Source organism: Trichechus manatus, unplaced genomic scaffold (genome assembly GCF_000243295.1).
Source record: "Trichechus manatus latirostris isolate Lorelei unplaced genomic scaffold, TriManLat1.0 scaffold00015, whole genome shotgun sequence".
NCBI lineage: Eukaryota > Metazoa > Chordata > Mammalia > Sirenia > Trichechidae > Trichechus > Trichechus manatus.
Window position 1 is genome coordinate 18,147,323 of NW_004443951.1, and position 23,936 is coordinate 18,171,258.

At 41.3% G+C, this 23,936-nt stretch overlaps 1 protein-coding gene across 2 annotated transcripts in view; it reads left to right on the forward strand.

Annotated features, from left to right (window-relative positions):
* The window catches only part of RRAGC (Ras related GTP binding C), a 28,440-nt gene extending 12,402 nt beyond the window's left edge, over positions 1-16,038 (forward strand). The window contains exon 7 of one of the 2 annotated variants that reach the window (XM_004371918.1): positions 8,893-10,426. In XM_004371918.1, the coding sequence (XP_004371975.1) occupies positions 8,893-9,044 (152 nt within the window). In that variant the 3' untranslated portion in view covers positions 9,045-10,426. Of the gene's footprint in view, positions 1-8,892; positions 10,427-15,773 lie in introns of those variants that run through there. The other variant, XM_023727211.1, reaches the window with a different exon arrangement.
* The last annotated feature ends 7,898 nt before the right edge of the window (positions 16,039-23,936 follow it).

A 23,936-nucleotide genomic window follows, 5' to 3' on the forward strand; every position in this document is an offset into this window, starting at 1 on the left:
TGTGTGTCCAAGCTGAGGTGCCTTGTAGTCAGGAATCCTGTTAATTGCTCAAGGGGCCCTTGGAACTATTTCTTGGGTTTCCTTGCATTTCTGCTGTCAATGGCTCCAGTCTAGGTCCTCCTCTTTCCAGGCCTGTGGTGTTGCAGTAACTTCCTATTTGATATTATTCAGGCATTCAGCATGTATGTATACATTTATACATACATAAATATTTTATTGTGTTTTTGGTGAAAGTTTACACAAGAAGTTAGATTCTCATTTAACAATTTCTGTACATATTGTCTAGTGACATTGTTTACATTTTTCGCAATATCAACATTCTCGTTATTTCCATTCTGGTTTTTCAGTTTCCATTAATGTAGCTTCCCTGTATCCCCTTGCCTTCTCATCTTTGGTCTAGGGTAAATGTTTACCATTTGGTTTCATTTAGATGATTATTTTGAGGTGCACAATACTCATGGATGATATTATTTATTTTATGGGCCAATCTGTTATTTTGCTGAAAGGTGACCTCTGGGAGTGGTTTGAGTTCCAAGTTTAAAGAGTATCTCAGGGTGATAGTCTCAGGGATTCATCTAGTCTCTACTGGTTCAGTAAGTCTGACCTTCTTTTAGGAATTTGAGTTTTGTTCTACATTTTTCTCCCTTTCTATTCTGTCCCATTCTAATGGAGTCCCTGGTTGGAACAGTCAGTAGTGGTAGCCAGGCATCATCTAGTTCATCTGGTCTCAAGGTAGGTGATGTCGTTGTTCATGTAGACTGTTGGTTCTGTAGCAGCAAGTGTATCTTGTATGTATCATCTTTTATTCCAGAGGCAGAGCAGTTTTCAGAAACGTACTTTCATCATGTTATTTAACTACTAAAGGGTCTGCAGTAGCTCTCTGTTATTTACTGCAACAAGTCCCAGTTCTTCTGCGTGAATTTTTTTTCTTTTATCTGTCTATCTGTATATCTTATCTATTTATATTTAATCTATGTATCCATTTCAGATAAAGGTTTATAGAAGAAATTAGTTTCTCATTTGCCTGAATTTTTTTTTATTTTTATTGTTGTAATTAAATGAAGTTTACATTTCAAGTTAGTCTCCCCTACAGAATTTTTTTTTTTTTTACATACATTGTTATGAGACCCCAACCGCTCACCCCATTCTGCGACAGCATACTCCTTTCCTCCGCCCCTGATTCCCCATGAACATTGAACCAGCTCCTAACTCTCTCTGCGTTCCCATCTCACCTCTGGACATAAGCCGCCCCTTTGGTCTCTCGTATCTACTTGACTAAGAGGCACATTCTTCACGAGTATCACTTTATGTCCCACAGTCCAGTCCAATCCCTATCTGAAGAGTTGGCCTCGGAAGTTGTTTTAGTTCTGGGGTGATAGAGAGTCCAGGGGCCATGCTTTCTGGGGTGCCTCCAGTCTCAGTCAGACCATTAAGTCTGGTCTTCTTACTAGAATTTGAGTTCTGCATCCCATCGTTCTACTTCTCCATCAGGGACCCTCTGTTGTGTTCCCTGTCAGGACGTTCATTGGTGGTAGCCGGGCACCATCTAGTTCTTGTCTCAGGCTGATGAAGTCTCTGGTTTATGTGCCCCATTATGTCTCTTGGGCTAATACTTTCCTTGTGTCTTTGGTGTTCTTTGTTCTCCTTTACTCCAAGTGGTTGGCACCAGTTGATACATCTTAGATGGCCGCTTGCAAGCTTTTAAGACCCCAGACACCACTCACCAAAGTAGGATGCAGAACATTTTCTTAATAAGCTTTGTTAATGCCAGTTGACATAGATGTCTTCTGAAAGCATGGTCCCCAGAACCCCGCATCCCTGCTACTCTATCTCTGAAAGTATTTGATTGTATTGAGGAAATTTCTTAGCTTCGGTTTAGTCCAGTTGTGCTTCATTTGCCTGAATTTTTAATGGAATATTTCAGATGTACAGAATATTTTAGATGAAACAGAAATGTGTGTATTCACTTTTGAGCTTAAGAAATAAAACATTACGAATAGGGTTGAAGTCCTCTGTGTATTTCTCTCAATTGAAATCCCTTCTTTCATGTTATGCTGAATTTAGTGTTTTATTTTTCCCATGCACGATTTATTCTCTTCATATCCATCCCTGAATGGTATAGAGTATCATATAAACCTAAACCAAACCAAACCTGTTGCCATCGAGTTGATTCCAACTCATAGTGACCGTATAGGACAGAGTAGAGCTGCTCCATAGGGTTTCAAAGGAGCAGCTAGTGAGTTTGAACTGCTGAACTTTTGGTTAGCAGCCATAGCTCTTAACCACTGTTCCACCAGGGTATTGTATATCTTTATATAAAGTATATCTTTAAATAAATGATATCAAAATGTAAGTAGTTTTCTGCACTTGCTTGTTTCCTCCCGTTCAAAGATGTTTTTGAGATAATTATCCCTATTGATAACATGTAGCTCTAGTTCATTCATTTTCACTGCCACATAGTATTCTATTGGTTGAATGTACCACAGCTTCTTTTCTTGTTACTAGATATTTAGATTCTTACTTAATAATAGTTCTGCAACAAATGTTCATGAACAAGTCTGCCTTTGCACATGTGGAGACTTTCTCTAGGGTATGTATTTAGGAGTGGAATTTCGGGATTATAGAGTATATACATTTTCAGCTTTATCAGACATTGCCAAATGGCTTTCAAAGTGGCTTTACCATTTTCACCCCTAGCAGTACTGTGTGAGAGTTTTTGTCACTCCATGTCTTTGATAACGCTTGATGTTACCAGATTATTTAATTGTCGTCTGTCTGGTAGGTGTGAAATGTTATCTCATTTAGTTTTAAGTTTTACTTCTTTACTAGTTAGGGTAAGCATCTTTTCATGGAAAGCACCTTTTCATGACTGTTCAGATTTCTTTGGTAATTTACCTTTGTCTTATTCTTATTGATTCTTAGGAATTCTTTATTTTTCTTCATTCTAATCTTTTTAAAGTTTTTTAGACTTTTGGTTATGCAAATCTTTACACACCAAAGTAGAGAGATCAACACAATGACTCTCCATGTACTTGCCTCCCAGCTTCAACAGTCATGAACATATGTTCACTCTTGTTTCATATGTATGCACCCCCTCATAGATTACTTTTTAACCTTTTATTTTGGAAACTGTCAAATATATATTTAAAAAAAGGTAGAGAAAATAGTGTAATGAACCCCTTTGTACCCATCACCCAGATTCAACTCAAAGTCATAGCCAATCTTATTTCATTTCTATTCCTCTTTCCCTGTTGTATTACTTCGAGCAAATCATTTTGTCTGTACAGATTTCAGTAGGTATCTCTAGAAGATAGTGCTCTTTTAAAAACATAATAATGTCGTTGTTGTTAGGTGCTGTGAAATCAGTTCTGACTCATAGCGACCCTGTGTACAACAGAACAAAACACTGCCCGGTCCTGCACCATTCCCACAGTTGTTATGTTTGAGTCCATTGTTGCAGCCTCTTTGTCAGTCCATCTTACTGAGGGTCTTCCTCTCTTTCACTGACCCTCTACTTTACCAAGCATGATGTCCTCCAGGAACTAGTCCCTACTGGTAACTTGTCCAGAGCGCATGAGATGAAGTCTTGCTATCCTTGCTTCTAAGCAGCATTCTGGATGTACTTCTTCAAGACAGACTTGTTGGTTCTTCTGGCAGTCCATGGTATATTCAGTGTTCTTCACCAACACCGTAATTCAAAGGCATCAATTCTTCTTCAGTCTTCCTTATTCATTGTTCACCTTTCACATGCATATGAGGTGATTGAAAATACCATGGCTTCAGTCAGACCCATCTTAGTCCTCAAGGTGACATCTTTGCTTTTTAATACTTTAAAGAGGTCTTTTGCAGCAGATTTGCCCAATGCAAAAATAATATTACCATTAATAAACTTGAAAAAAAATGAGCAGTTATTTCATACTATGAAGTATCTGGTCAGTGTTCATGTTTCCCTAATTGTCAGTTTTATTTTATAGTTTTCATAGAAGTTAATTTTAATGTAGTTGAATTTATCAAAAATTTTTCTTTATAGTTTTTTTGAGTATTAAGGACCACTTTAAGCTGGCTCTAACCTAATCACTCAGACTAAATTCTCAGTACTTTCTACCGAGAATTCTTTGATGCTCCTCTCTCCAGTTCATGGCTTTGAACTGGTTTGAACCCCTGCCGAGAGTTTGTATTTCCATGCCAGATATACTGAATCAGACTATACCTTTAACAAGATCTCCAGGTGGTTCTTACGTATAATAAATTTTGAGAACCACTGCTCTACTAGTGGTTCTCCGAATTGGTCCCTAACCCAACAGTGTTAGCATCACCTGGGAACTTGTTAGAAATGCATTTTATCAGCAGGGGTTCCCACCAGAATGAACTGGTTCAGAGCCCTCCTCCAGTCAGGCTAATGTTTTTCCTGTCTCCTGCCTGTGCTGTTCTCTTTGTCAGATTTCTGCTGTTTCCTTGTAATTTTGCTCCTCTTTCTTCTCTAGCCAAATCTTGTCTATATCCCCCAAAGTTCTGCCTCATCCGTGAAGCTCTCATTGGATACATTTATCCTGCTCTTGGCTCTCTCTTCTTTGGGCTTCTTTCACATTTGTAGTCAATTTGACATTAGCTAGTTTCCGACATGTTTTCTGATGTGTTGGTTTTATGTCCCCAGCTAGCATCTCCTTAAGGAGCCCTGGTGGCACAGTGGTTAAGCACTCATCTGCTAACTGAAAGGTCAGTGGTTCAAACCCACCAGCCGCTTTGCAGGAGGGAGATGTGGCAGTCTGCTTCTGCAAAGATTTACAGTCTTGGAAACCCTATGGGGCAGTTCTGCCCTGTCCTATAGGATCACTATGAGTTGGAATCAACTCACTGGCAGTGGTTTTGGTGGGTGGGAGCATCTCCTTACAGGAGTAAACTGTATTTGCTGCTTATTTTGACCCATTGTAGCCTCTGTAGTGCTGTTCAGTAAGTACTTACTGATTTTTGTCAAATCAAATACAAATTTTGAAAATCACACCGTGTTCAAGCAGGCCACACTATGTATTTTAGTATTTTGTTTTGGCCTGAATGTGAATTGAGTGATTTGAAAACTTGGATGCCAGAGATGTTAGTTTGGCCAAGGGTGGCGGTCAAATTGCACATTTGTGGTCTAGCAGGTTGTTGTGGTGGTAGATATATGATGGCCAGCTCTTATGATTGAGGAGGCTGCTATCTAGTTTAATTGCCACCACCCCCCAAAATAAAAAACAAAAACCCAAACCTGTTGCTGTTGAGTCTGTTCTGATTCATAGTGAACCCTATAGGATAGGGTAGAACTGCCCTATAGGGTTCCCAGGGAGCAGGTGGTAGATTGGAACTGCCGACATTTTGCTTAGTGGACGAGCTCTTAACTGCAATGCCACCAGGACTAGTTTAAAAATTTCCAGCAATGTCTACCAGTTGGGTTCAGTTTGGCTGTGAACCTAAATAACAGTGGAAGTTTATTTCCATCTCACATCAGAGAAGTCTGGGACAGTTAAGGCAGCTTCCCAGCATCATTGAGGACAGAGGGCTTCTTTTTGTGCCTTGTCATTCTTAGCACTGGCTTCTATTCTCAAGGTCATCTCATGATGAGGTGACTCTCCTGGGGCTCCAGTCAACTTATCCATATTCTGGGCATTAAGAAGGAACAGGGCTGGAGAGAAGAGCACATCCTCTTTTAAGGAGATCTCACAGAAGTCCCACAACACTTGCACTTAGCTCAGGGGCCGGAATTGGTCATGTGGGCAGACCTCACTTCAGAGAAGGCTGGGAAATGTGAATTTTTTTTTTTTTAAATTTTTATTGTGCTTTAGATGAAAGTTTACAGAGCAAATAGTTTCCCATTCAGTAGTTTGTACATAAAATGTTGCACGACATTGGTTGCATTCCTCTCAGTGTGCCAGCACTCTTCCCATTTCCACCTTGCATTCCCCATTTCCTTTCGTCCTGATTTTCTTTTCCTTCCTGCCTTCTCATCTTTGTTTTTGGGCAAATGTTGCCTTTTTGATCTTGTATAATTGATTGTTCTAAGGATGTTAGAATGTTCCTTTCAGATGTTATTGTTTATTTTATGGGTCTGTTTATTGTTTGGAGCCCTGGTGACGCCAATGGTTAAGCATTTCGCTGCTAATCGAAAGGTCGGCAGTTCGAATCCACCATCCTCTCCTTGGAAGCCTTATGGGGCAGTTCTCCTCTGTCCAGTGGGGTTGCTATGAGTCCGAATCGACTTGATGGCAACGCGTTTGGTTTTTTTTTTATTATTTGGCTGAGAGGTCGTCTCCGGGAATGGTTTCAGTTCCAGGTCAGAAGGCAAGGGCATTGCTGTCTTGTTCCCTGCCATATCCTCAGAACCTAGGATAGTGCCTTGCACCCTGTAAGCACTTGTCATGGATTGAATTATGTCCCCCAAAAAATCTGTCAACTTGGCTAGGTCATGATTCCCAGTACTACGTGATTGTCCACCATTTTGTCATCTGTTGCGATTATCCTGTGTGTTGTAAATCCTACCTGTGTGATGTTGTGGCAGGATTAGAGGCAGTTACGTTAATGAGGCAGAACTCAATTTACAAGATTAGGTTGTATCTTGAGTCAGTTTCTTTTGAGATATACAAGAGAGAAGCAAGTAGAGAGTCAGGGGGACCTCATACCTCCAAGAAAGCCGTGGCGGGAGCGGAGTGTGTCCTTTGGACCCTGGGTTCCTGCACTGAGAAGCACCTAGGCTAGGGGAAAATTGATGACAAGGATCTTCCCCCAGAATCGACAGAGAGAAAGCCTTGCCTGGACCTGGTGCCCTGAATTCAGACTTCTAGCCTCCTAGACTGTGAGAGAATAAATTTCTCTTTGTTAAAGCCATTCACTTATGGTATTTCTGTTACAGCAGCACTAGATAACTAAGACACTTGCTAATTGCTTTACTTAGATTAATTGCTGGAGTTAGTCTGCATTTCCTTATGGAACCAGGGTGCAGTTAAAACCTTTTTGCACTAAGCACTGAAAAGATTAAGGTGGCCCCACCCCCAAAACAATTCAGAATAAAAACAATATTAAATTATAAAATAAATGTAAAGAAGGAAGTCTAACACATTTCTTTTTTCTCTTCTGGTGTCTATTTTGATGAATTTTAGGAGAGATTAACTTTTTGATTCTGACCAGTAGTTGATAAGTGGCAGGAAGAAAAATATTACTGGTGATAATCCATAAGGCAGATAATATCTGTGTTGTGAATAGTTGAAGGTAACTTTCCTCTTGCCTCTGTGGGAGTGCCCTGTATGTAGAAGTGATTTTTATGTGCTTCTTTAGAACTATAGGCAATTTTCATAGTGGACAGAAGTCTTCTGGCCACTTCACAGAAGTTCTGCCTAGAACAGCTGGGAATCAGTAGTCCTCATTGTAGCTCCAAGGATTTGAGCAAGTGGGAACATTGTATTTTAATTTTGGGTTGTTTAGAGAATACTTTTGCTGATAGTCAAGTGTGGGAATGAGGAAAGATGGGGAGACCTGTGTATGTGTGTGTAGGTGGTGGTGTGCAGGGGGAAGAGAAAAACCTCTTTGCTCTTCCCAAAAGATGATATAATTATTATATATATATATATACACACACATATATATATATATATATTTACATTGCCTTGGATTTTCAGCTCATTCCCATAGTTATGCTAACCCCACTGTTGCCTGACCCAGAACTGACCATTTGATAGGCTCTTTATCAACACTTGTTCACCTGTTCAACTCATTCTTCACGTATGAAGCATACGTGCACCTTGATTCAAAGAATAGAGTGAAAGGCGGAGCGTGATTTGCCTCTCCAGAATGGAATCCCTTTAGCACTCTTCCTCCAGGCTAGAAAGAAGCCAGTCTCCTTTTCTAGCTCCTGTGCTTAAGTTACTGCTAGGGAAGGCTTCCCAGGGAAGAACATGGCTTTTTAGTTTTACTTTCCCCTTGATGTCTGCAAGTAAAACTTAACGATTCCAATTTTTTCTGATGTTAATACTAGGTAGTTCCGATAAATTATAACATCGTTCAGATGGGCTTCTGTTATTTGTACCCAGTTCTAGTCTCTAAAGAGTCATTCATGTGTTACCTGTTCTTACCCTGAACTGTTCCCCCAGGAGTTGAGATGCCCAGATAGTAGGAGTTTGTTTGAAAAAAAAAAATTTTTTTTTCTACTAGAGAAACATACTGAAACTTAAGTTTTTATTGGTAGTTGATTCTGTTGTGATTAGTATTTATACAGAAGAATGATTAAATTAAAATTATTAATCTGTTGAATAGTATCAAAAGCAGTAATAATGCTTGGTCCATTTTGGTTTTCCAGGGCCCATGTTTACTGACCTCCTCCTGTCTCAGTGTGTTCTGGGCAACGGCCCTACATGCTGCCTTAGAACCCTGTGACACAATGCTGACTTTGAGAGCCCCCCCACTGCCAGGGCCCTTTCTCTTTATGGGCCTGACCTGTCAAAACCTGGACTCTCCTCTTCTGCCTGAGTCTCTCCAGTCCTTTCTTGTGGATACATGAACGCAATCGTTCTAGGCATTTCTACCTGCTGGTCTTTGCTGCCAACTTTTTCATAATTACAGTAGTAATATATGCCTTTTGTTAAAAACTAAACGAATAGTATGAACGTATATAAACAAAAATCTGGTGGTGTATGTTATTTTCAAATCCCCTTTCCTTCCCCCCCATGCGCTATGTCCCCTGCCAGTTCCCAGAGGTAACCAGTGTTGCTAAGGTGAGTATATGCTTTATCGTGTTTCCAACATAGAGACAGTTGAGTATATTATTTTTTATATACACATCAATTATTTTTTTCTGTCACCAAATATTTCCTAATGTATAATTCCACAACTGACATTCAGGATGCCTGATCTTTTTCTTTCTTACAGGTTTAATAGACTACAACTTCCACTGTTTCCGAAAAGCTATTCATGAGGTTTTTGAGGTGGGTGTGAGTTCTCACAGGAGCTGTGGTCACCAGACCAGTGCCCCCAGCCTGAAAGCATTGACACACAATGGCACGCCGCGAAACGCCATCTAGCGTGAACCCCAGTGCTTGGGGCTCTGTGCCAGCTTGCTCTTCACTCCAGGGTCAGATGTCACGTGCTATAGGACAAGGGAGCTGCTGCTTGTGGGAACCTGGTGCCTGTCCCACTAGAGACAACAGGGAGAGTTTCTCATTTGGATGAAAACCCCTTCAACCGGTGGGGTACAACTGAAGCTACTATCTCTTTTTTTTAAAATGGCAAAAAAATTCTAGAGACCACAGAACTCAAGTGTGTCTTTCCCCGCTTTTGGGTCCCACTTTACTAGTTGGGCTCTTTTGGACCTGGAGAGGACACCAGTTCCCTGTCTTTGCCGGGAATGTCGCCGTCAGTTACCACTTGAGAATAATAGAAAAAACTGAATTTTTATACGCTTCACTTAGGTTTTCATTTGAGTAGTCTTTAAAATTCCTGCCTTGCTTAAGTTCTAACACTGCCTCTCAGATTTCAATTTTGGACATTGCACACTTAAGACCTTTTAAATGCATTTGCTTGCTAACTCAGAAGACACGTAATCTGACTGCAGCAAAAGACATTCCTGTATTTGTTACTGAAGAAAAGAGAGAACATTTTACGCTGCATCAGCTGGAGGGCAAGGATCAACAGTGGCTACGTTAGTTAGTTTGGAAATGTTGAGGAAAAACTCTGAAACTGAAGAAAATTTTGCACCTGTGTTTTTGGGTACCTCATGTCCGGGTTTTTTCTCTTGGATTAGATAAATGATCATGATCAGTGTAACAAAGGGAATTAAAAAGAATCCCCCTGCCCCAGTTTCCTCCATCTAGGGGAGAAACTCCTTGTATCACTGAAATATATAGATCACTCTTCTTTCATCTTGTTATGGGCCACTGTATACCTTTTATTCTAAGCTATCTAGATTCCTTAAGAATTGCTGTTTTGTTGACCACGAATGACCCTAAGGCACTGGTGAAACTGGCCACTGGGAGTTGGAGCGAGCACATGGTGCCACAACATGTGTTGTTTCACATACTTTGTCTCCGGTATTCTGACACCAAGTGTCAACTGTGGTACTTTCTTTGCTTAGAATATTAATTCTTAATTGTTTTCTTTTTTGTTGATGGTTGATACCCTTTCCGTTGATTTAAATTTACACATTATTTTTACTCCACATGCCCAGTAGTCATATATTCCAAAGCCACTGGACCCCTTGAGTACATAAGTGCCACTGTTTTATGAAATATGTATATTCAGGTCTGTAAACCTAACAGTGTGACTTGGAGTGCTTCCTGCAGATGATTCTGACTGTTGAGTATTTACATGGACCATGGTGATATCCAAAAGAAAAATGCTTTTATATTTATAGATTATTTCCTTGAACTATATAAAATGGGTATCAATAAATGTATTTACTCCAAAACCAGTTTTTCTGTTTGCCTAAGGTGTGGCAGGATGGGGTAATGAGTCTTCCTTTAATCCTGGTGCCCCGTTCCTCTTCATATAATCCAGCTTCTCGGATAATTTGCTCAGCATACAGGTTAAGTATGGTGAAAGGATACAACCCTGACACACACCTTTCCTGACTTTAAACCACATAGTATCCCTTTGTTTGAACGACTGCCTCTTGGTTTGTGTACAGATTCCTCATGAGCACAATTAAGTGTTCTGGAATTCCCATTCTTTGCAGTGTTACCCATAATTTGTTATGATGCACACAGCCGAATGCCTTTGTTAGTCAGTAAAACACAGGTAAACATCTTTCTGGTATTCTCTGCTTTCAGCCAGGATCCATCTGACATCAGCAATGGTATCCCTCATTCAACGTCCTCTTCTGAATCTGGCTTGAATTTCTGGCAGTTACCTGTCGATGTACTGCTGCAACTGCTTTTGAATGATCTTCAGCAAATTTTTACTTGTGTGTGATATTAATGATATTGTTCAATAATTTATGCATTATTTTGGATCACCTTTCTTTGGAATGGGCACAAATATGGATCTCTTCCAGCTGGTTGGCCAGGTAGCTGTCTTCCAGATTTCTTGGCATAGACAAGTGAGCACCTCCTGCGCTACATCCGTTTGTTGAAATGTATCAATTGGTATTTGGTCAATTCCTGGAGCCTTATTTTTTGCCAGTGCCCTCATTGCAGCTTGGACTTCTTCTCTTACTACTGTCAGTTCTTGATCACATGCTACCTCCTGAAATGGTTGAACGTTGACCAATTCTTTTTGGTACAGTGACTGTATATTCCGTCTTCTTTTGATGCTTCCTACGTCATTCAATAATTTCCCCATAGAATCCTTCAGTATTGCAGCTTGAGGCTTGAATATTTTCTTCAGTTCTTCCAGCTTGAGAAATGCTGAGTGTGTGCTTCCCTTTTGGTTTCCTAACTCCAAGTCATTGCACATTTCATTGTAATACTTTACTTTGTCTTCTTGAGCTGCTCTTTGAAATCTTCTGTTCTGCTTATTTACTTCATTTTTTCCATTTGCTTTTGCTACTCTGCTCTTCAAGAGCAAGTTTCAGAGTTTCTTCTGATAACGATTTTGGTCTTTTCTTTCTTTCCTGTCTTTTTAATACCTCTTGCTCTCTTCATGGATGATGTCCTCGATGTCATTCCACAACTCGTCTGGTCTTCAGTCATTAGTATTCAGTGCCTCAAATCTATTCTTCAAATGGTCTCTAAATTTAGGTGGGATATATTCAAGGTCATATTTTGGCTCTTGTGGACGTGTTTTAATTATCTTCAACTTGAACTTGCGTGTGAGCAATTGATGGTCTGTTCCACAGTTGGCCCCTGGCCTTGTTCTGACTGATGGTATTGAGCTTCTCCATCATTTCTTTCCATAGATGTAGTCGATTTGATTTCCTGTGTATTTGGCGAAGTCGACGTGTATAGTCGCTGTTTGTGTTGTTGAAAAAAGACATTTGCAATTAACAAGTCATTGGTCTTGCAAAATTTTATCATGCCATCTCCTGCATCATTTCTATCACTAAGGCCATATTTTCCAGCTACCGATCCTTCTCCTTTGTTTCCAACTTTTGCTTTCCAATCGCCAGTAATTATCAATGCATCCTGTTTGCGTGTTTGATCAATTTCAGACTGCAGAAGTTGGTAAAAATCTTCAATTTCCTCATCTTTGGCCTTAGTGGTTGGTGTGTAAATTTGAATAATAGTCGTATTAACTGGTCTACCTTGTAGGCATATGGATATTATCCTATCACTGACAGCATTGTACTTCAGGACAGATCTTGAAATGTTCTTTTTGGGGATGAATGTGATGCCATTTCTTTTCAATTTGTCATTCTTGGCATAGTAGACCATGTGATTGTCTGATTCAGAATGGCCAGTACCGGTCCATTTCAGCTCACTAATTCTAGGATACTGATTTTTATGCATTCCATTTCGTTTTTGATGACTTCCAATTTTCCTAGAGTCATACTGTGTACATTCCATGTTCTGATTAATGGATGTTTGCAGCTGTTTCTTCTCATTTTGAGTCATGCCACATCAGCAAATGAAGGTCCTGAAAGCTTGACTCCATCCACGTCATTAAGGTTGACACTACTTTGAGGAGGCAACTCTTCCCTAGTCGTATTTTAAGTGCCTTCCAACCTGAGGGGCTCATCTTCTGGCACTGTATCAGACATTGTTCCGCTGCTATTCATAAGGCTTTCACTGGCCAATTTCTTCAGAAGTAGACTGCCAGTTCCTTCTTTGTAGTCTGTCTTAGTCTGGGAGCTCCACTGAAACCTGTCCACCATGGGTCGCCCTGCTGGTATTTGAAATACTGGCGGTATAGCTTCCAACATCACAGCAATAAGCAAGCCACCGTGGTATGACGAACTGACAGATGAGTGGTGGGTCATAGATGTAACTAGTGACAAAACAGGGCCTGCACTTCAGATCTGGCAGCCCAGTGCTGTCTAATCTTTACCTTCAGCCTCATGCTCCTCATTGGTTATATGGAGAAAATGCTTCAGGATAATTGTGGTGTTGAGTGCCATCAAGTTGATTCTGGCTCATAGTGATCCCATGTGACAAAGAGTAGAACTGCCCCATAGGGTTTTCTTGGCTGTAATTTTTACTGAAGCAGGTCTTTCTCCCACGGAGCGGCTGGGTGGGTTTGAACCGCCAATCTTTTGTTTAGCAGCTGAGCACTTAACTATTGTGCCACCTGGGCTCCTTTCAAGATAATTGTAATTGGCACATTTAAAAAAACCCAAAATTCAAAAAACAACCCATTGCTATTTCCAACTCATGGCAACCACATGTGTTACAGACTAGAACTGCTCCATAAGATTTTCTTGGCTGTAATCTTCATGAAAGCAGATTGCCAGGCCAGGCTTTTCTTCTTCGGTGCTGCTGGGTGAGTTTGAACTGCCAACCTTTAGGTTAGTAGTTGCCTTAGTTATCTAGTGTGGCTGTAACAGAAATACCACAGGTGGATGGCTTTAACAAAGAAGTTTATTCTCTCACAGTCCAGTAGGCTACAAGTTCAAATTCAGAGTGTCAGCTCCAGGGGAAGGCTTTCTCTCCCTGTTGGCTCTGGAGGAAGGTCCTTGTCATCATCTTCCCCTGGTCTAGAAGCATCGCAGCGCAGGAACTTCAGGTCCAAAGGATGTGCTCTGCTCCCAGCGCTGCTTTCTTGGTGGTATGAGTCCCCCACTCTTTGCTTGCTTCCCTTTCTGTTTATCTTTCGTAAGATAAAAGGTGATTCAGGCCACACCCGAGGGAAACTCCCTTTACGTTGGATCAGGGATGTGACCTGAGCAAGGGTGTTATAGCCCACCCTAATCCTCTTTAATGTAAAATTACAATCACGAAATGGAGGACAACCACACAATACTGGGAATCATGGCCTAACCAAGTTGACACACATTTTTTGGGGACACAATTCAATCCGTAACAGTAATTGAGCACAAAGCATTTGCACTACCCAGGTACCATGTAAGTGTTATTTTTACTACTACTGAGAATCATAAACCTCGGAATGATTAAGGGGTAAAAAGTGAAGAATAGTGAAATAGAAATAAAGTGAATGAGGAAAGGAGACAGCTTGGGAAGAAGGAAATGGAAGAATTACATAAAACTATTAAGAAGGATTTGCGTGAGATGTTTTGCATCCATGTGGACATGTATCTGTGCCAGGCTACCTCAGAGACAGCTGGGACAGATAGTTAAAACAACATCTTTAAAATATTTTGTAGGAAGATGTTTTAGCTATTCTACATATCTGCTGCATCTCCCGTTCTCACACACACACACACACACACACACACACACACACACACAGACATACATGCACATATATGCACGAACACACATGCAATGATGTCCCAATATAGAATGATAAAGGTATTTGTGAGTTGCATTAATTTACCTTCTACGTTGAGTTCTATCCTTATACAGACAACCTGTTGCCGTCAGGTCTATTCCAACTCATAGTAACCCTATAGGACAGAGTAGAACTGCCCCATACAGTTTCCAAGGCTATAATTTTTACGGAAGCCGACTGCCACATCTTTCTCCTGCTGAGTGGCTGGTGGGTTTGAACCACTGACCTTTTGGTTAGCAGCGAAGTGCTTTAATCACTGCATTACGAGGGTTCCTTTATACAAACACGATTTAAAAGAAAATTATGATGGTTACAAGCTTTGTAATGGGGAAAGCAGTATGTGATTTATGGACTTTGGTTTGGTTCTGTACTTCGTTCTTTTTGCTCTGTGAGTACTGAAAGTGCTTCCAATTATTCAAAAAAATTATTAATATGGTTATTGTTTCTCTTGTAAGCTCGTGAAATGGAAAAAAACAAAAAACCTGTTGCTGTCGAGTTGACTCTGACTCATAGCGACCCTATAGGACACAGTAGAACTGCCCCATAGGGTTTCCAAAGAGCGGCTGGTGGATTCGAACTGCTGACCTTTTGGTTAGCAGCCGACCTCTTAACCACTGCACCACCAGGGATGTCAAAATCTTAAAAACACCCTCTCCTACATCTAGGTCCATTTGCATAACAAAGTTTATAGAGAAAATGTTCTACATCCCACTTTGTTGAGTAGCATCTGGGGTCTTAAAAGCCTGTGAGCGGCCATCTAAGATACATCTATTGGTCCCATCCCACCTGAAACAAAAGAGAATGAAGAAAACCAAAGACACAAGGAAAATACTAGCCCAAAGGACTAAAGGACCACATGAACCAGAGACTCCATCAACCTGAGACCAGAAGAGCTAGATGATGCCCGGCTACCACCAATGACCACCCTGGCAGGAATCACAGTAGAGAGTGCCTGACAGAGCAGGAGAAAAATGTAGAACAGAATTCAAATTCATGTAAAAAGACCAGACTTAACTGGTCTGATAGAGATTGGAGGAACACCTGAAACTATTCCCTCCATATCCTCTGCTAACCCAGAACTGAAATCATTTCAGAAGCCCACTTTTCAAAGGTTAGACAAGCCTGTAAGACAAAAAATAACAAGTGAGGAATGTGCTTCTTAGTCCAATCAGATATATGAGACCAAATGGGCAGCTCCTGTCCAAAAGCAGGATGAGACGGCAGGAAGGGACAGGAACTGGATGTATGGACACAGGAAACCCAGGGTGGAAAGGGGGAGTGTGCTGTCATATTGTGGGGGATTGCAATCAATGTCACCAAACAGTATGTGTATAAATTTTTGAATGAGAAATTAACTTGAGCTGTAAACTTTCACCTAAAGCATGATGAAAACAAAACAAAAACAAAAACTCCCCCTCTTTCCCCTCCAGGAGCCCTGAAGGAACATCGTCTCCAAAGGGAATGTGAACACCATTTGGGCAGTATTTCTGTTAATAGCAGCTTCCCTGCATTGCTTCTACAGTTACGAGACTTTGGACATAAAGGGCATCCAGGAGGGACATGAAGGGATAGCAACTGCTACCAATTATCTCAGGTGGTTTATATGTATCACCTCATGTAATCTTCACAACACTTTATGGGGTAGGTACAGATGGGGAAACTGAGGAACGGAGAAACTAAACTGAAGTGGTGGAGTTGCAATTGGAACCTATGCAGTCAGATTCCAGAACCTGTATCCTTCCTTAAACTTCCATTCCTCCTTGCTTCCCTAGTAGGAAGGGAGGGTTTGCTCAATGGGTATTTTGCAGAAAGAGGCTTCTTTAAATTTTGGAAGTTTGCATTCTGTAGTCTCCTTTTGGAGATTTACTATGTACATTCAAATATTAAAGGCTCTGAGAAGACCTGCAATGAATTTATTTGCCTTGGTTTATATCCCATATTCCTAAATTTATTTGCCCCTTTAAGAAATGCCTACAAAAGCAGTGGGTAATAAATATGATGAAGGACACTACTGAAACATTTTCAGTGGGATTGAAAGTATGATTTTTCTACCGTTTTTTCAAGTGTCTTAATACTACCTCCAGCAACCTAGTTGTAAAACAGTAAAGCTCAGAGTAAAGTTCAATTTCACAACTGAGTTTAGCAACTTATGCTGTTCCTTCAGCCTGGAACCTTCTTCCCTTGGCCTGTAGAAACTCCACGCATCCTGCTAAGCTCAGTTTAAAGGCCATATCCTCCATAAAAGCCCACCCCCTCACTGTGGGTGGGTTTGTTCTCTGCACCCATTTATTGGTTGGCTAATCCAAAACCTGTCCTTGTCGGTAGTATTGGGGGAGATGCATTTGTTACTCTTTAGCATTTCTTCTATCTTCCATATGTTGAGGAAAAGCTTATTTAAACCATGTCTCATCCCAGCTTTGATGAGAAGGCAGAGGTGCCTTTCTGGCCTGGGCAGTAGGTTGGTCTGGCATTTCACAGGGGTTGGCTCTGGTGCTCAATTCCTTAATGTATGGCCTCTAGGTGGCGGTGTTGTATTATTTAAACACTGCTCTAGCTTTTTGGCTCCTGCATATTTGCCTTGTTCTGAAAGTTAAAATTGCCTGTATCACCCAAATGCACACTTAACTTGGAGGGCCAAAGAATTCCTGAAGTTATTTTTCTTGGATAATATTCAGGAGCAACACTGATTTGAGACATTTTATTGGAGGTAGAGCAGTTTGCTGTTTTCACTTTGTGTATGTGTTACCAGCTTTTTAACAAGGAAGGTTGAATAAGACAAGGTGGTTAACATTTGCTTCCGGGATTACTGGGCTACAAAGCGTCCTTAAGAAGACAGCTCTATTCACATCCCTATAGTAGGCAGAATTACTTGCTCTCTAAGATATTCCTTGTAGATGATCCCTTGTAGTCTTAAAGACTTCCATGGAAGGGAATTAAAATACCCACTTCCATCACTTTCCTTTGCCTCAAATGAGGTGTGTTGTAATTCAAGTTCGGCCTTGAGAGCTAAGATAGGGTGAAAGAAAAGGCTGCAACATGTTATCCTTTCATGGGCACTTGTTCTTCTTTCTTCTAGAGCATATCCTCTCCACAATCCCCAGCTGTGACTTTGTTCTGCAAAGACAGATTTTAATGCAAAAAAGAACTAGATACATCATTGCATCTCCAGACCTGTTTAAAATATAACTGAGAAAATTGCAAAGGACAGTTATAATGAGGAACTGAATGGAAGGAAACTTGTTGGCCCCTGCGAAGTGCTTGTTCCTACCAACGTGTTGGCCTCAGTGTGCTGCAACTTCCACTTTAAGAGTCTTACGTTTAGAAAGTGTTTTTTGAGTTCAAGTCATTGAGTATCAGAAGGCACATGGGAGATGATTAATTTGGTTTAATACAACAGAACCTGCAGAGCAGACAGAAGCTTGGGCTATAAAAATGGAATATTAATTTTCTACAATGTTCTTTCTTTCGTTTTTTAAAGAGGTGCTGGTACGCACGCTTGGTAAATTGTAACTATCTTTTCCTTCCTTCCTTTCCATGTCCCCTCCCCTGTCTCTATTCAAATTGGCACACAAACTTCATGTTCTAGTAATGAGGAAGCTGAGAAGGGAATGTTAATTTATTTGAGCAAACCAGGTCTATATTATTCTGAAAAGCAGTGCCAAAGGTCTCTGCCCTGAGGCTTTGTCACAGAAAAGGCATTGGCTTTACAGCTTTGGAAGATAAACTGAGAAGGTGAGCCCACAGACCTACTGACCGTTTCCCTAACACCTGCCTTGACTTTGAAAATGGAGCTATTTGGCATTTCCATGATGGAGGATGCTTTTCTGCAGCACTGTAGCTTTTCCTGGTCAGATGTCTAAGACTGAAGGCTCTTTGGGCTCTATTTCTTCACTGCGTGACTCCTGTGGCAGTCTAGTGATGGAAATGGGATGGTTGAGAGAGTCAGGCTGTTTAGGGAAAAAAGAACTCATTTAGGCATCAGGGGTCACAAGATTTCAGTGGACATGTTCTCTGGGCAACTGGAGTGATGAGGCTCGATGGATGGTGGGGAAGAAGGCTGAGCTGGGGATGGTGCTAGCACACTGAGGGGAACTGAATTGGGCTTTAGGGAGGACCATGGTTGATCAGTGGAAGGAGGATGGCTGGGAAAGAGAATGGTCCTTGCAGTGAGAAGAAAACCAGGTGGAGAAGGGCATGCTCAACAATGAAGTGCAGCACAGAGACCTGAAGGATAAGAACAGACAAGAGGCCTTCATTTTGCCTAGGAGAAGTCGACACAGAAGTCGTCCATGCTGGAGGTCTGGGCCACTTTATACTTCTGTGTGTCCTTGACTCTCCTCTTCCAATGTATTATTAAGCCCTTAAATGTCTCATTCTTGATTTCTTTCAAATACAAGATAATGGTTGTAAAAGTGCTTGTTTACACTGGTATTATTTTTCATTTTACCCCAGACGAGGCCCTTACCACCTTTTATCTCAATTCTTATAGCAGTCTCAACACTTGTCTCTTAGATTCTTCTCTTTCAAAATTTGTCTAGCTTATAATAATAATAGCACTATTTTTGCTATAATTATTGTAAGTAGTAGCATTAGTATTATAAGCTAACATTTGTGTGCTTACAACTTGCCAGCCATTGTGTTAAGAGCTTTACTCGTGCTCTCACGTTTAATTCATCCAGCTCATGAGGTTGGAGCTATTGTTGTGGCCCATTTTACAGATGAGAAAACTGAGGCACAGAGAGGGACTTGCAAGCACATGTTGCTAGTTATTGGCAGAGCTTGGACTCAAGGTCCATCTGCCTGACACCTGAGAAAAATACCTGCTTTCTTGGTAGTAGCAGTCAGAGCTCCTTAGAGGCTGAGTCATTCTGCAAAAGGAAGGAAGGAAAATGGCTACATGGGGACTCTAGACAGCTTATTCCAGAGCTCTCTGAGAGTAACTGTACATACCCATTGTGGCAGAGGCAGGATGTCTGTTTACCAAACTAGCTTTCTGTTCTGGGGCACAGGGATAACATTTCCAGTTTCCCTTGCAGTTAGGGATGGCCATGTGACTGTGTTCTAGCCAAGCATGTGAATGAAAGTATACACCACTTCCAGGCATGGCCCATAACATCCTCTCATGGATGATCTTCCCCTTCCACCAGAGTGGTACAGCAACATTGTTGACAATGTGGAGCCTTGACATGAAAGGAACCTGGATTGCTGAATCACATTGTGGAGGATCATCTGCTGACCAGACGCTCTTGCATTAGACTACTACCTAAGCAGTAAATAAGAGTCTACGGTGTTAAGCTTTTGAGATTGTTGGCTTTATTTGTTACAGCAGCTAGTGCTATCCTAACTAATACACCTGTATACTGTGTGGGTCATGATTTCTTTCTTTTTATTTATTTTTATTGCTGAGAATATACATAGCAGAATATATACCTATTCAACAATTTCTACATGTGCAATTCAGTGACATTGCTTACATTCTTCGAGTTGTGAAAACCATTCTCACCCTCCTTTTCCTAATTTTCCTTCCTCATTAACATAAACTCCCTACCCCCTATGTTTCCTATCTAATCTTTCAAGTTGCTATTGTCAGTTTGATCCCATATAGATAGTTTTTAAAACAGCACAGTGCTCATGGCAGATATTCTTTACTAGTTAAGCCAAACTATTGTTTGATTTAAAGAAGACTTCAGAAAATATTTTTGGTTTAAGTTTAAAGATTATCTCAGGGCAATAGTTTGGGGGTTCACCCAGCCTCTATGACTCCAGAAAGTCTAGATTCCACGAGAATTTGAAATTCTGTTCTTCATTTTCCCCCTTTTGGGGTCACGATTTCTTGGCTAGGTGGTCAGGCAGGTAGTGAGAAAGGAAATAATCTCTGGAAAGAAGTTAGCTGGAAAGATCCAGTATTTGTGGCAGTTACAAAATGCCAAAAAATGTTTCTCAGGCCAAGGGGATTATAATGATAATAGAATTCGAAGTCTGGGTTTTGCTGGATACTCTTCAGGCCAAGCTTCAGGGCTCAATGCAAGGGGGCTCACTGGATGACCCTAGGAGTCAGGTGAGGTGGTCTCTAGGGTTTCTGAGAGCTCCTGAATTTGTATGAAGGTTGTATGTACCATCTGGACAGAGGGAACTTGGTCTCTCACTACATTCTCAAAGGGATCTGCATTCAAAAAGGTGAAGAACCAGTTATGAATATGAGCATAAGTCACTTAGGAGGCTTATTTAGACAAGGGATGCAAAAACTGACTTGGCTGAATGTTCTGGATTTCACATTTTTTTCCCCTGGGGTTTCCAATTCTGTCCCTGTGTATGTAAAAACTACAAAAGGAGAGCTTTTCTTGAAACCAATATGTTAGCATATGGTACAAGTGTCAATGAGCAAGTAAAACAGTCTGAGTGAGGGAAATTATGAATATAAAATGTGCTGTCTGTGGTCAAGTGGAACATTAAGCCAATCGTTTTAGAAAAAGTAAGCCTAGATTATGCATGTACCCCATCTGGCCTGCCAGCGTCTTCTCTGTAGATCTGAAGTGTTCCCATACTTCAAATCCCCTGGTGGGCCCCACCTTCTCCAACAAGTCTTCCCTGATCTTGCATTTCCCTTCTTGATCCCACTTTGCAGTAGGACTCCTGGCTCACATTTTGGCCCATCTCATCTCCTCTTTCAATGATTCTAGATGTTTAATGAAATCCTGGAAGGGCCATCACTAGGCTGAAAGGCAGAGTCTGTGCCTTGGCACTCTTTTGTATTGACCAGGGGACCCATCTCAGGTCTGGTCTCAACCACACACTGAGTACATGCCTTACGGTGCTGGGGAATAATGGGAGAAATGCACACAGCAGGGCTGAAAGGTACAACTTCTGACCTTTTTAAAGGCTGCTTAGGAGCAATGATTTCTGGACTTGCTGTGGGTGAGAACGAGGTTCAGCCAACATTTACTAAGTGCCTGCTGTGTGATGGAGTCCAAACCAGATACTCCTTCATTCAATCAACAAATATTTATTGAGTGCTTACAGGGTGCAAGGTGCTGTCCTAGGTTCTGAGGATATGGCAGGGTCTTAGTCATCTAGTGCTGCTATAACAGAAATACCACAAGTGGATGGCTTTAACAAAGAGAAGTTTATTCTCTCATAGTCCAGTAGGCTAGAAGTCTGAATTCAGGGCGCCAGCTCCAGGGGAAGGCTTTCTATCTCTGTCAGCTCTGGAGGAAGGTCCTTGTCATCAGCCTTCCCATGGTCTGAGAGCTTCTCTGTGCAGAACCTCAGGTTCAAAGGACATGCTCTGCTCCTGGCACTGCTTTCTTGGTGGTATGAGACCACCTTGTCTCTCTGATAGCTTCTCTCTTTTATATCTCAAAAGAGATTGGCTTAAGACACTATCTAATTTTGTAGATCTCATCAATATAACTGCCGCTAATCCATCTCATTACATCATAGTGTTAGGATTTACAACACGTAGGGAAATCACATCAGATGACAAAATGGTAGATAATCATAGAATACTGGGAATCATGACCTAGCCAAATTGACAGATACTTTGCAGGGACACAATTCTATCCATGACAGGGAGGAAACAAGGTAGCAAAGTCCTTGCCATTATGGTTCTGATTGGATTGCATCCTCCCAAAAGTTGGTGTGTTGTGGATTGAATTGTGTCCCCCTAAAATGTATGTTGAAGTCATGACCCCTGTAGCTGTGAGCGTGACCCTGTTTAGAAACAAGAGTTTTCTTTTGTTATCTTAATGAGCTTATACGGGCGTGGAGCGGGTCCTAAACCTAATCCTTTCTGAGTAATGTCTTACAAAAAGAGCTGAATAGACACAGTGACACACACACAAGGAGAAGACAGGCACTATGTGAAGATACAGCTACAAGCAGCCAAGAAACACCAAGGAACACCCAGGGCTACTGACAAGGAAGTACTTTCCCCTAGAGCAGATGCCCTGATGTGGACTTCTAGCCTCCAAAACTGTGAGACAATAAATGTCTGTTTTTCAAAGCCATCCATTCGTGTTGTTTTTCGTTATGGCATCCCTAAGAAACTAAGACAGCAGGCACTATGAATTCTTTTTTGCAGATGGAGGAACATGGGGGCTCAGAGAAATGAAGCAGCTTGGCCTCATTACACAACTGGCAAGTGAGTGTCCATCTTCTGTTTCCAAGTCCCACAGTCTTGTCCACACACCACAGAGGTAGGGAGGAGACATACCTAAAGCAACTGAACAAAGAGTCCTGTTTATTGGTTTTTAACATGTAGTAGAATATGGCCCTGGACTCACAGCAGGGTACAGTTTGTTGCCTGCAGTTTCCAGTGTGTCAAATTGCCCTTCTCTTGTGCATCCTCACCTGACCCATCTGTGGCTCTCCTGCCTTTCATCTCCTGGTCAGAGATTGATCAGTGGGTTCCTCCAGTTTCCTGAGCAGGGCTTGTGCAGTTTCAATTGTCGTTACATTGCATGCATCTATAGCATTTGTTCTCAACTCTGGCTGCATTCTAGAATCACTGGGGTGATTTTAAAAATTAGGGATGCCAGACCCATCCCAGGCCAATTAAATAAAGCTCCCCTCATGTGATTTAACGTCACTAAGTGTTGAGAACCACTGGCCTCTAGGCTGCATTAAACTGCATCTAGTTATTTTGTGTGCTGCAGCCTAGGTCATGTGACTTAATACAGGCTTGTTGAATTGAGTTAAATATGTTTGGTCTTCCAGCTCGTCAAGGACAAAGAATCCTGACTTTTGCTGCTGCAGCTTCTTCTCCTTCTACCGCTTTGTCTTCTCTTTCTCTTTCTCCTCTTCCTCCTCCTTCTTGCCCAAAGTGTCTAACAGAGGGTGTCAGATGTATGCTGTTAGTCAGTATACAGTTTTTTTTTCCCCACTAAGTTCCTGGGTTGTGACAGCTCAAAGTATCTGCAGTTAATCCAAGATTTATTGTGAAAGTGTCAAAGCAAAATGCATTTTGATTCAGTTGGTTTAACAAAGAAATATGTTGCCCTGCACTTTTTGACAGAAGCAACAGTTAGACACCACAGGATAGTTACTGCATTTATCCATCTCGGGCACAGGTTGGTGACCAATAATATATGATAAATGAATGAGTGAATGACAAAATAGAAGCCAGAGTATTGCAGTGTGTCTAACTTTATGTTTGCTTCTTGTAAGGGTCTCTAGCTCTTCCACTATTTCCCAGTCTACCTTTCATCACTGAACTTTTATTGGGGCTGTACTAGTTTCACAGGGCTACTGTAACAAAGTACCACAAAGTGAGTGATTTAAACAACAGAAATGTATTGTCTCAGTTCTGGAGGCTAAAGTCCACTTCAACATTCAGCAGGGCCATACTCCCTAGGAAGGCTCTACAGAAAGATCCTTTCTTGTCTCTCTCAGCTTCTGGTAGTCGCCCGTGTTCCTTGGCTTGCAGCTGCAGCATAACTGTTGTCACATGGCAGTTGCCTGTTTGTCTGTCTCTCTGTGCCTTGTCTCCTCTTTTAAAACGGCATCCCTCAGGTTGGGTTAGGACTCACCCTACTCCAGTATGACCTCATGTTAACTGATCACATCTTCAAAGAGCCTATTTCCAAACAAGGTCA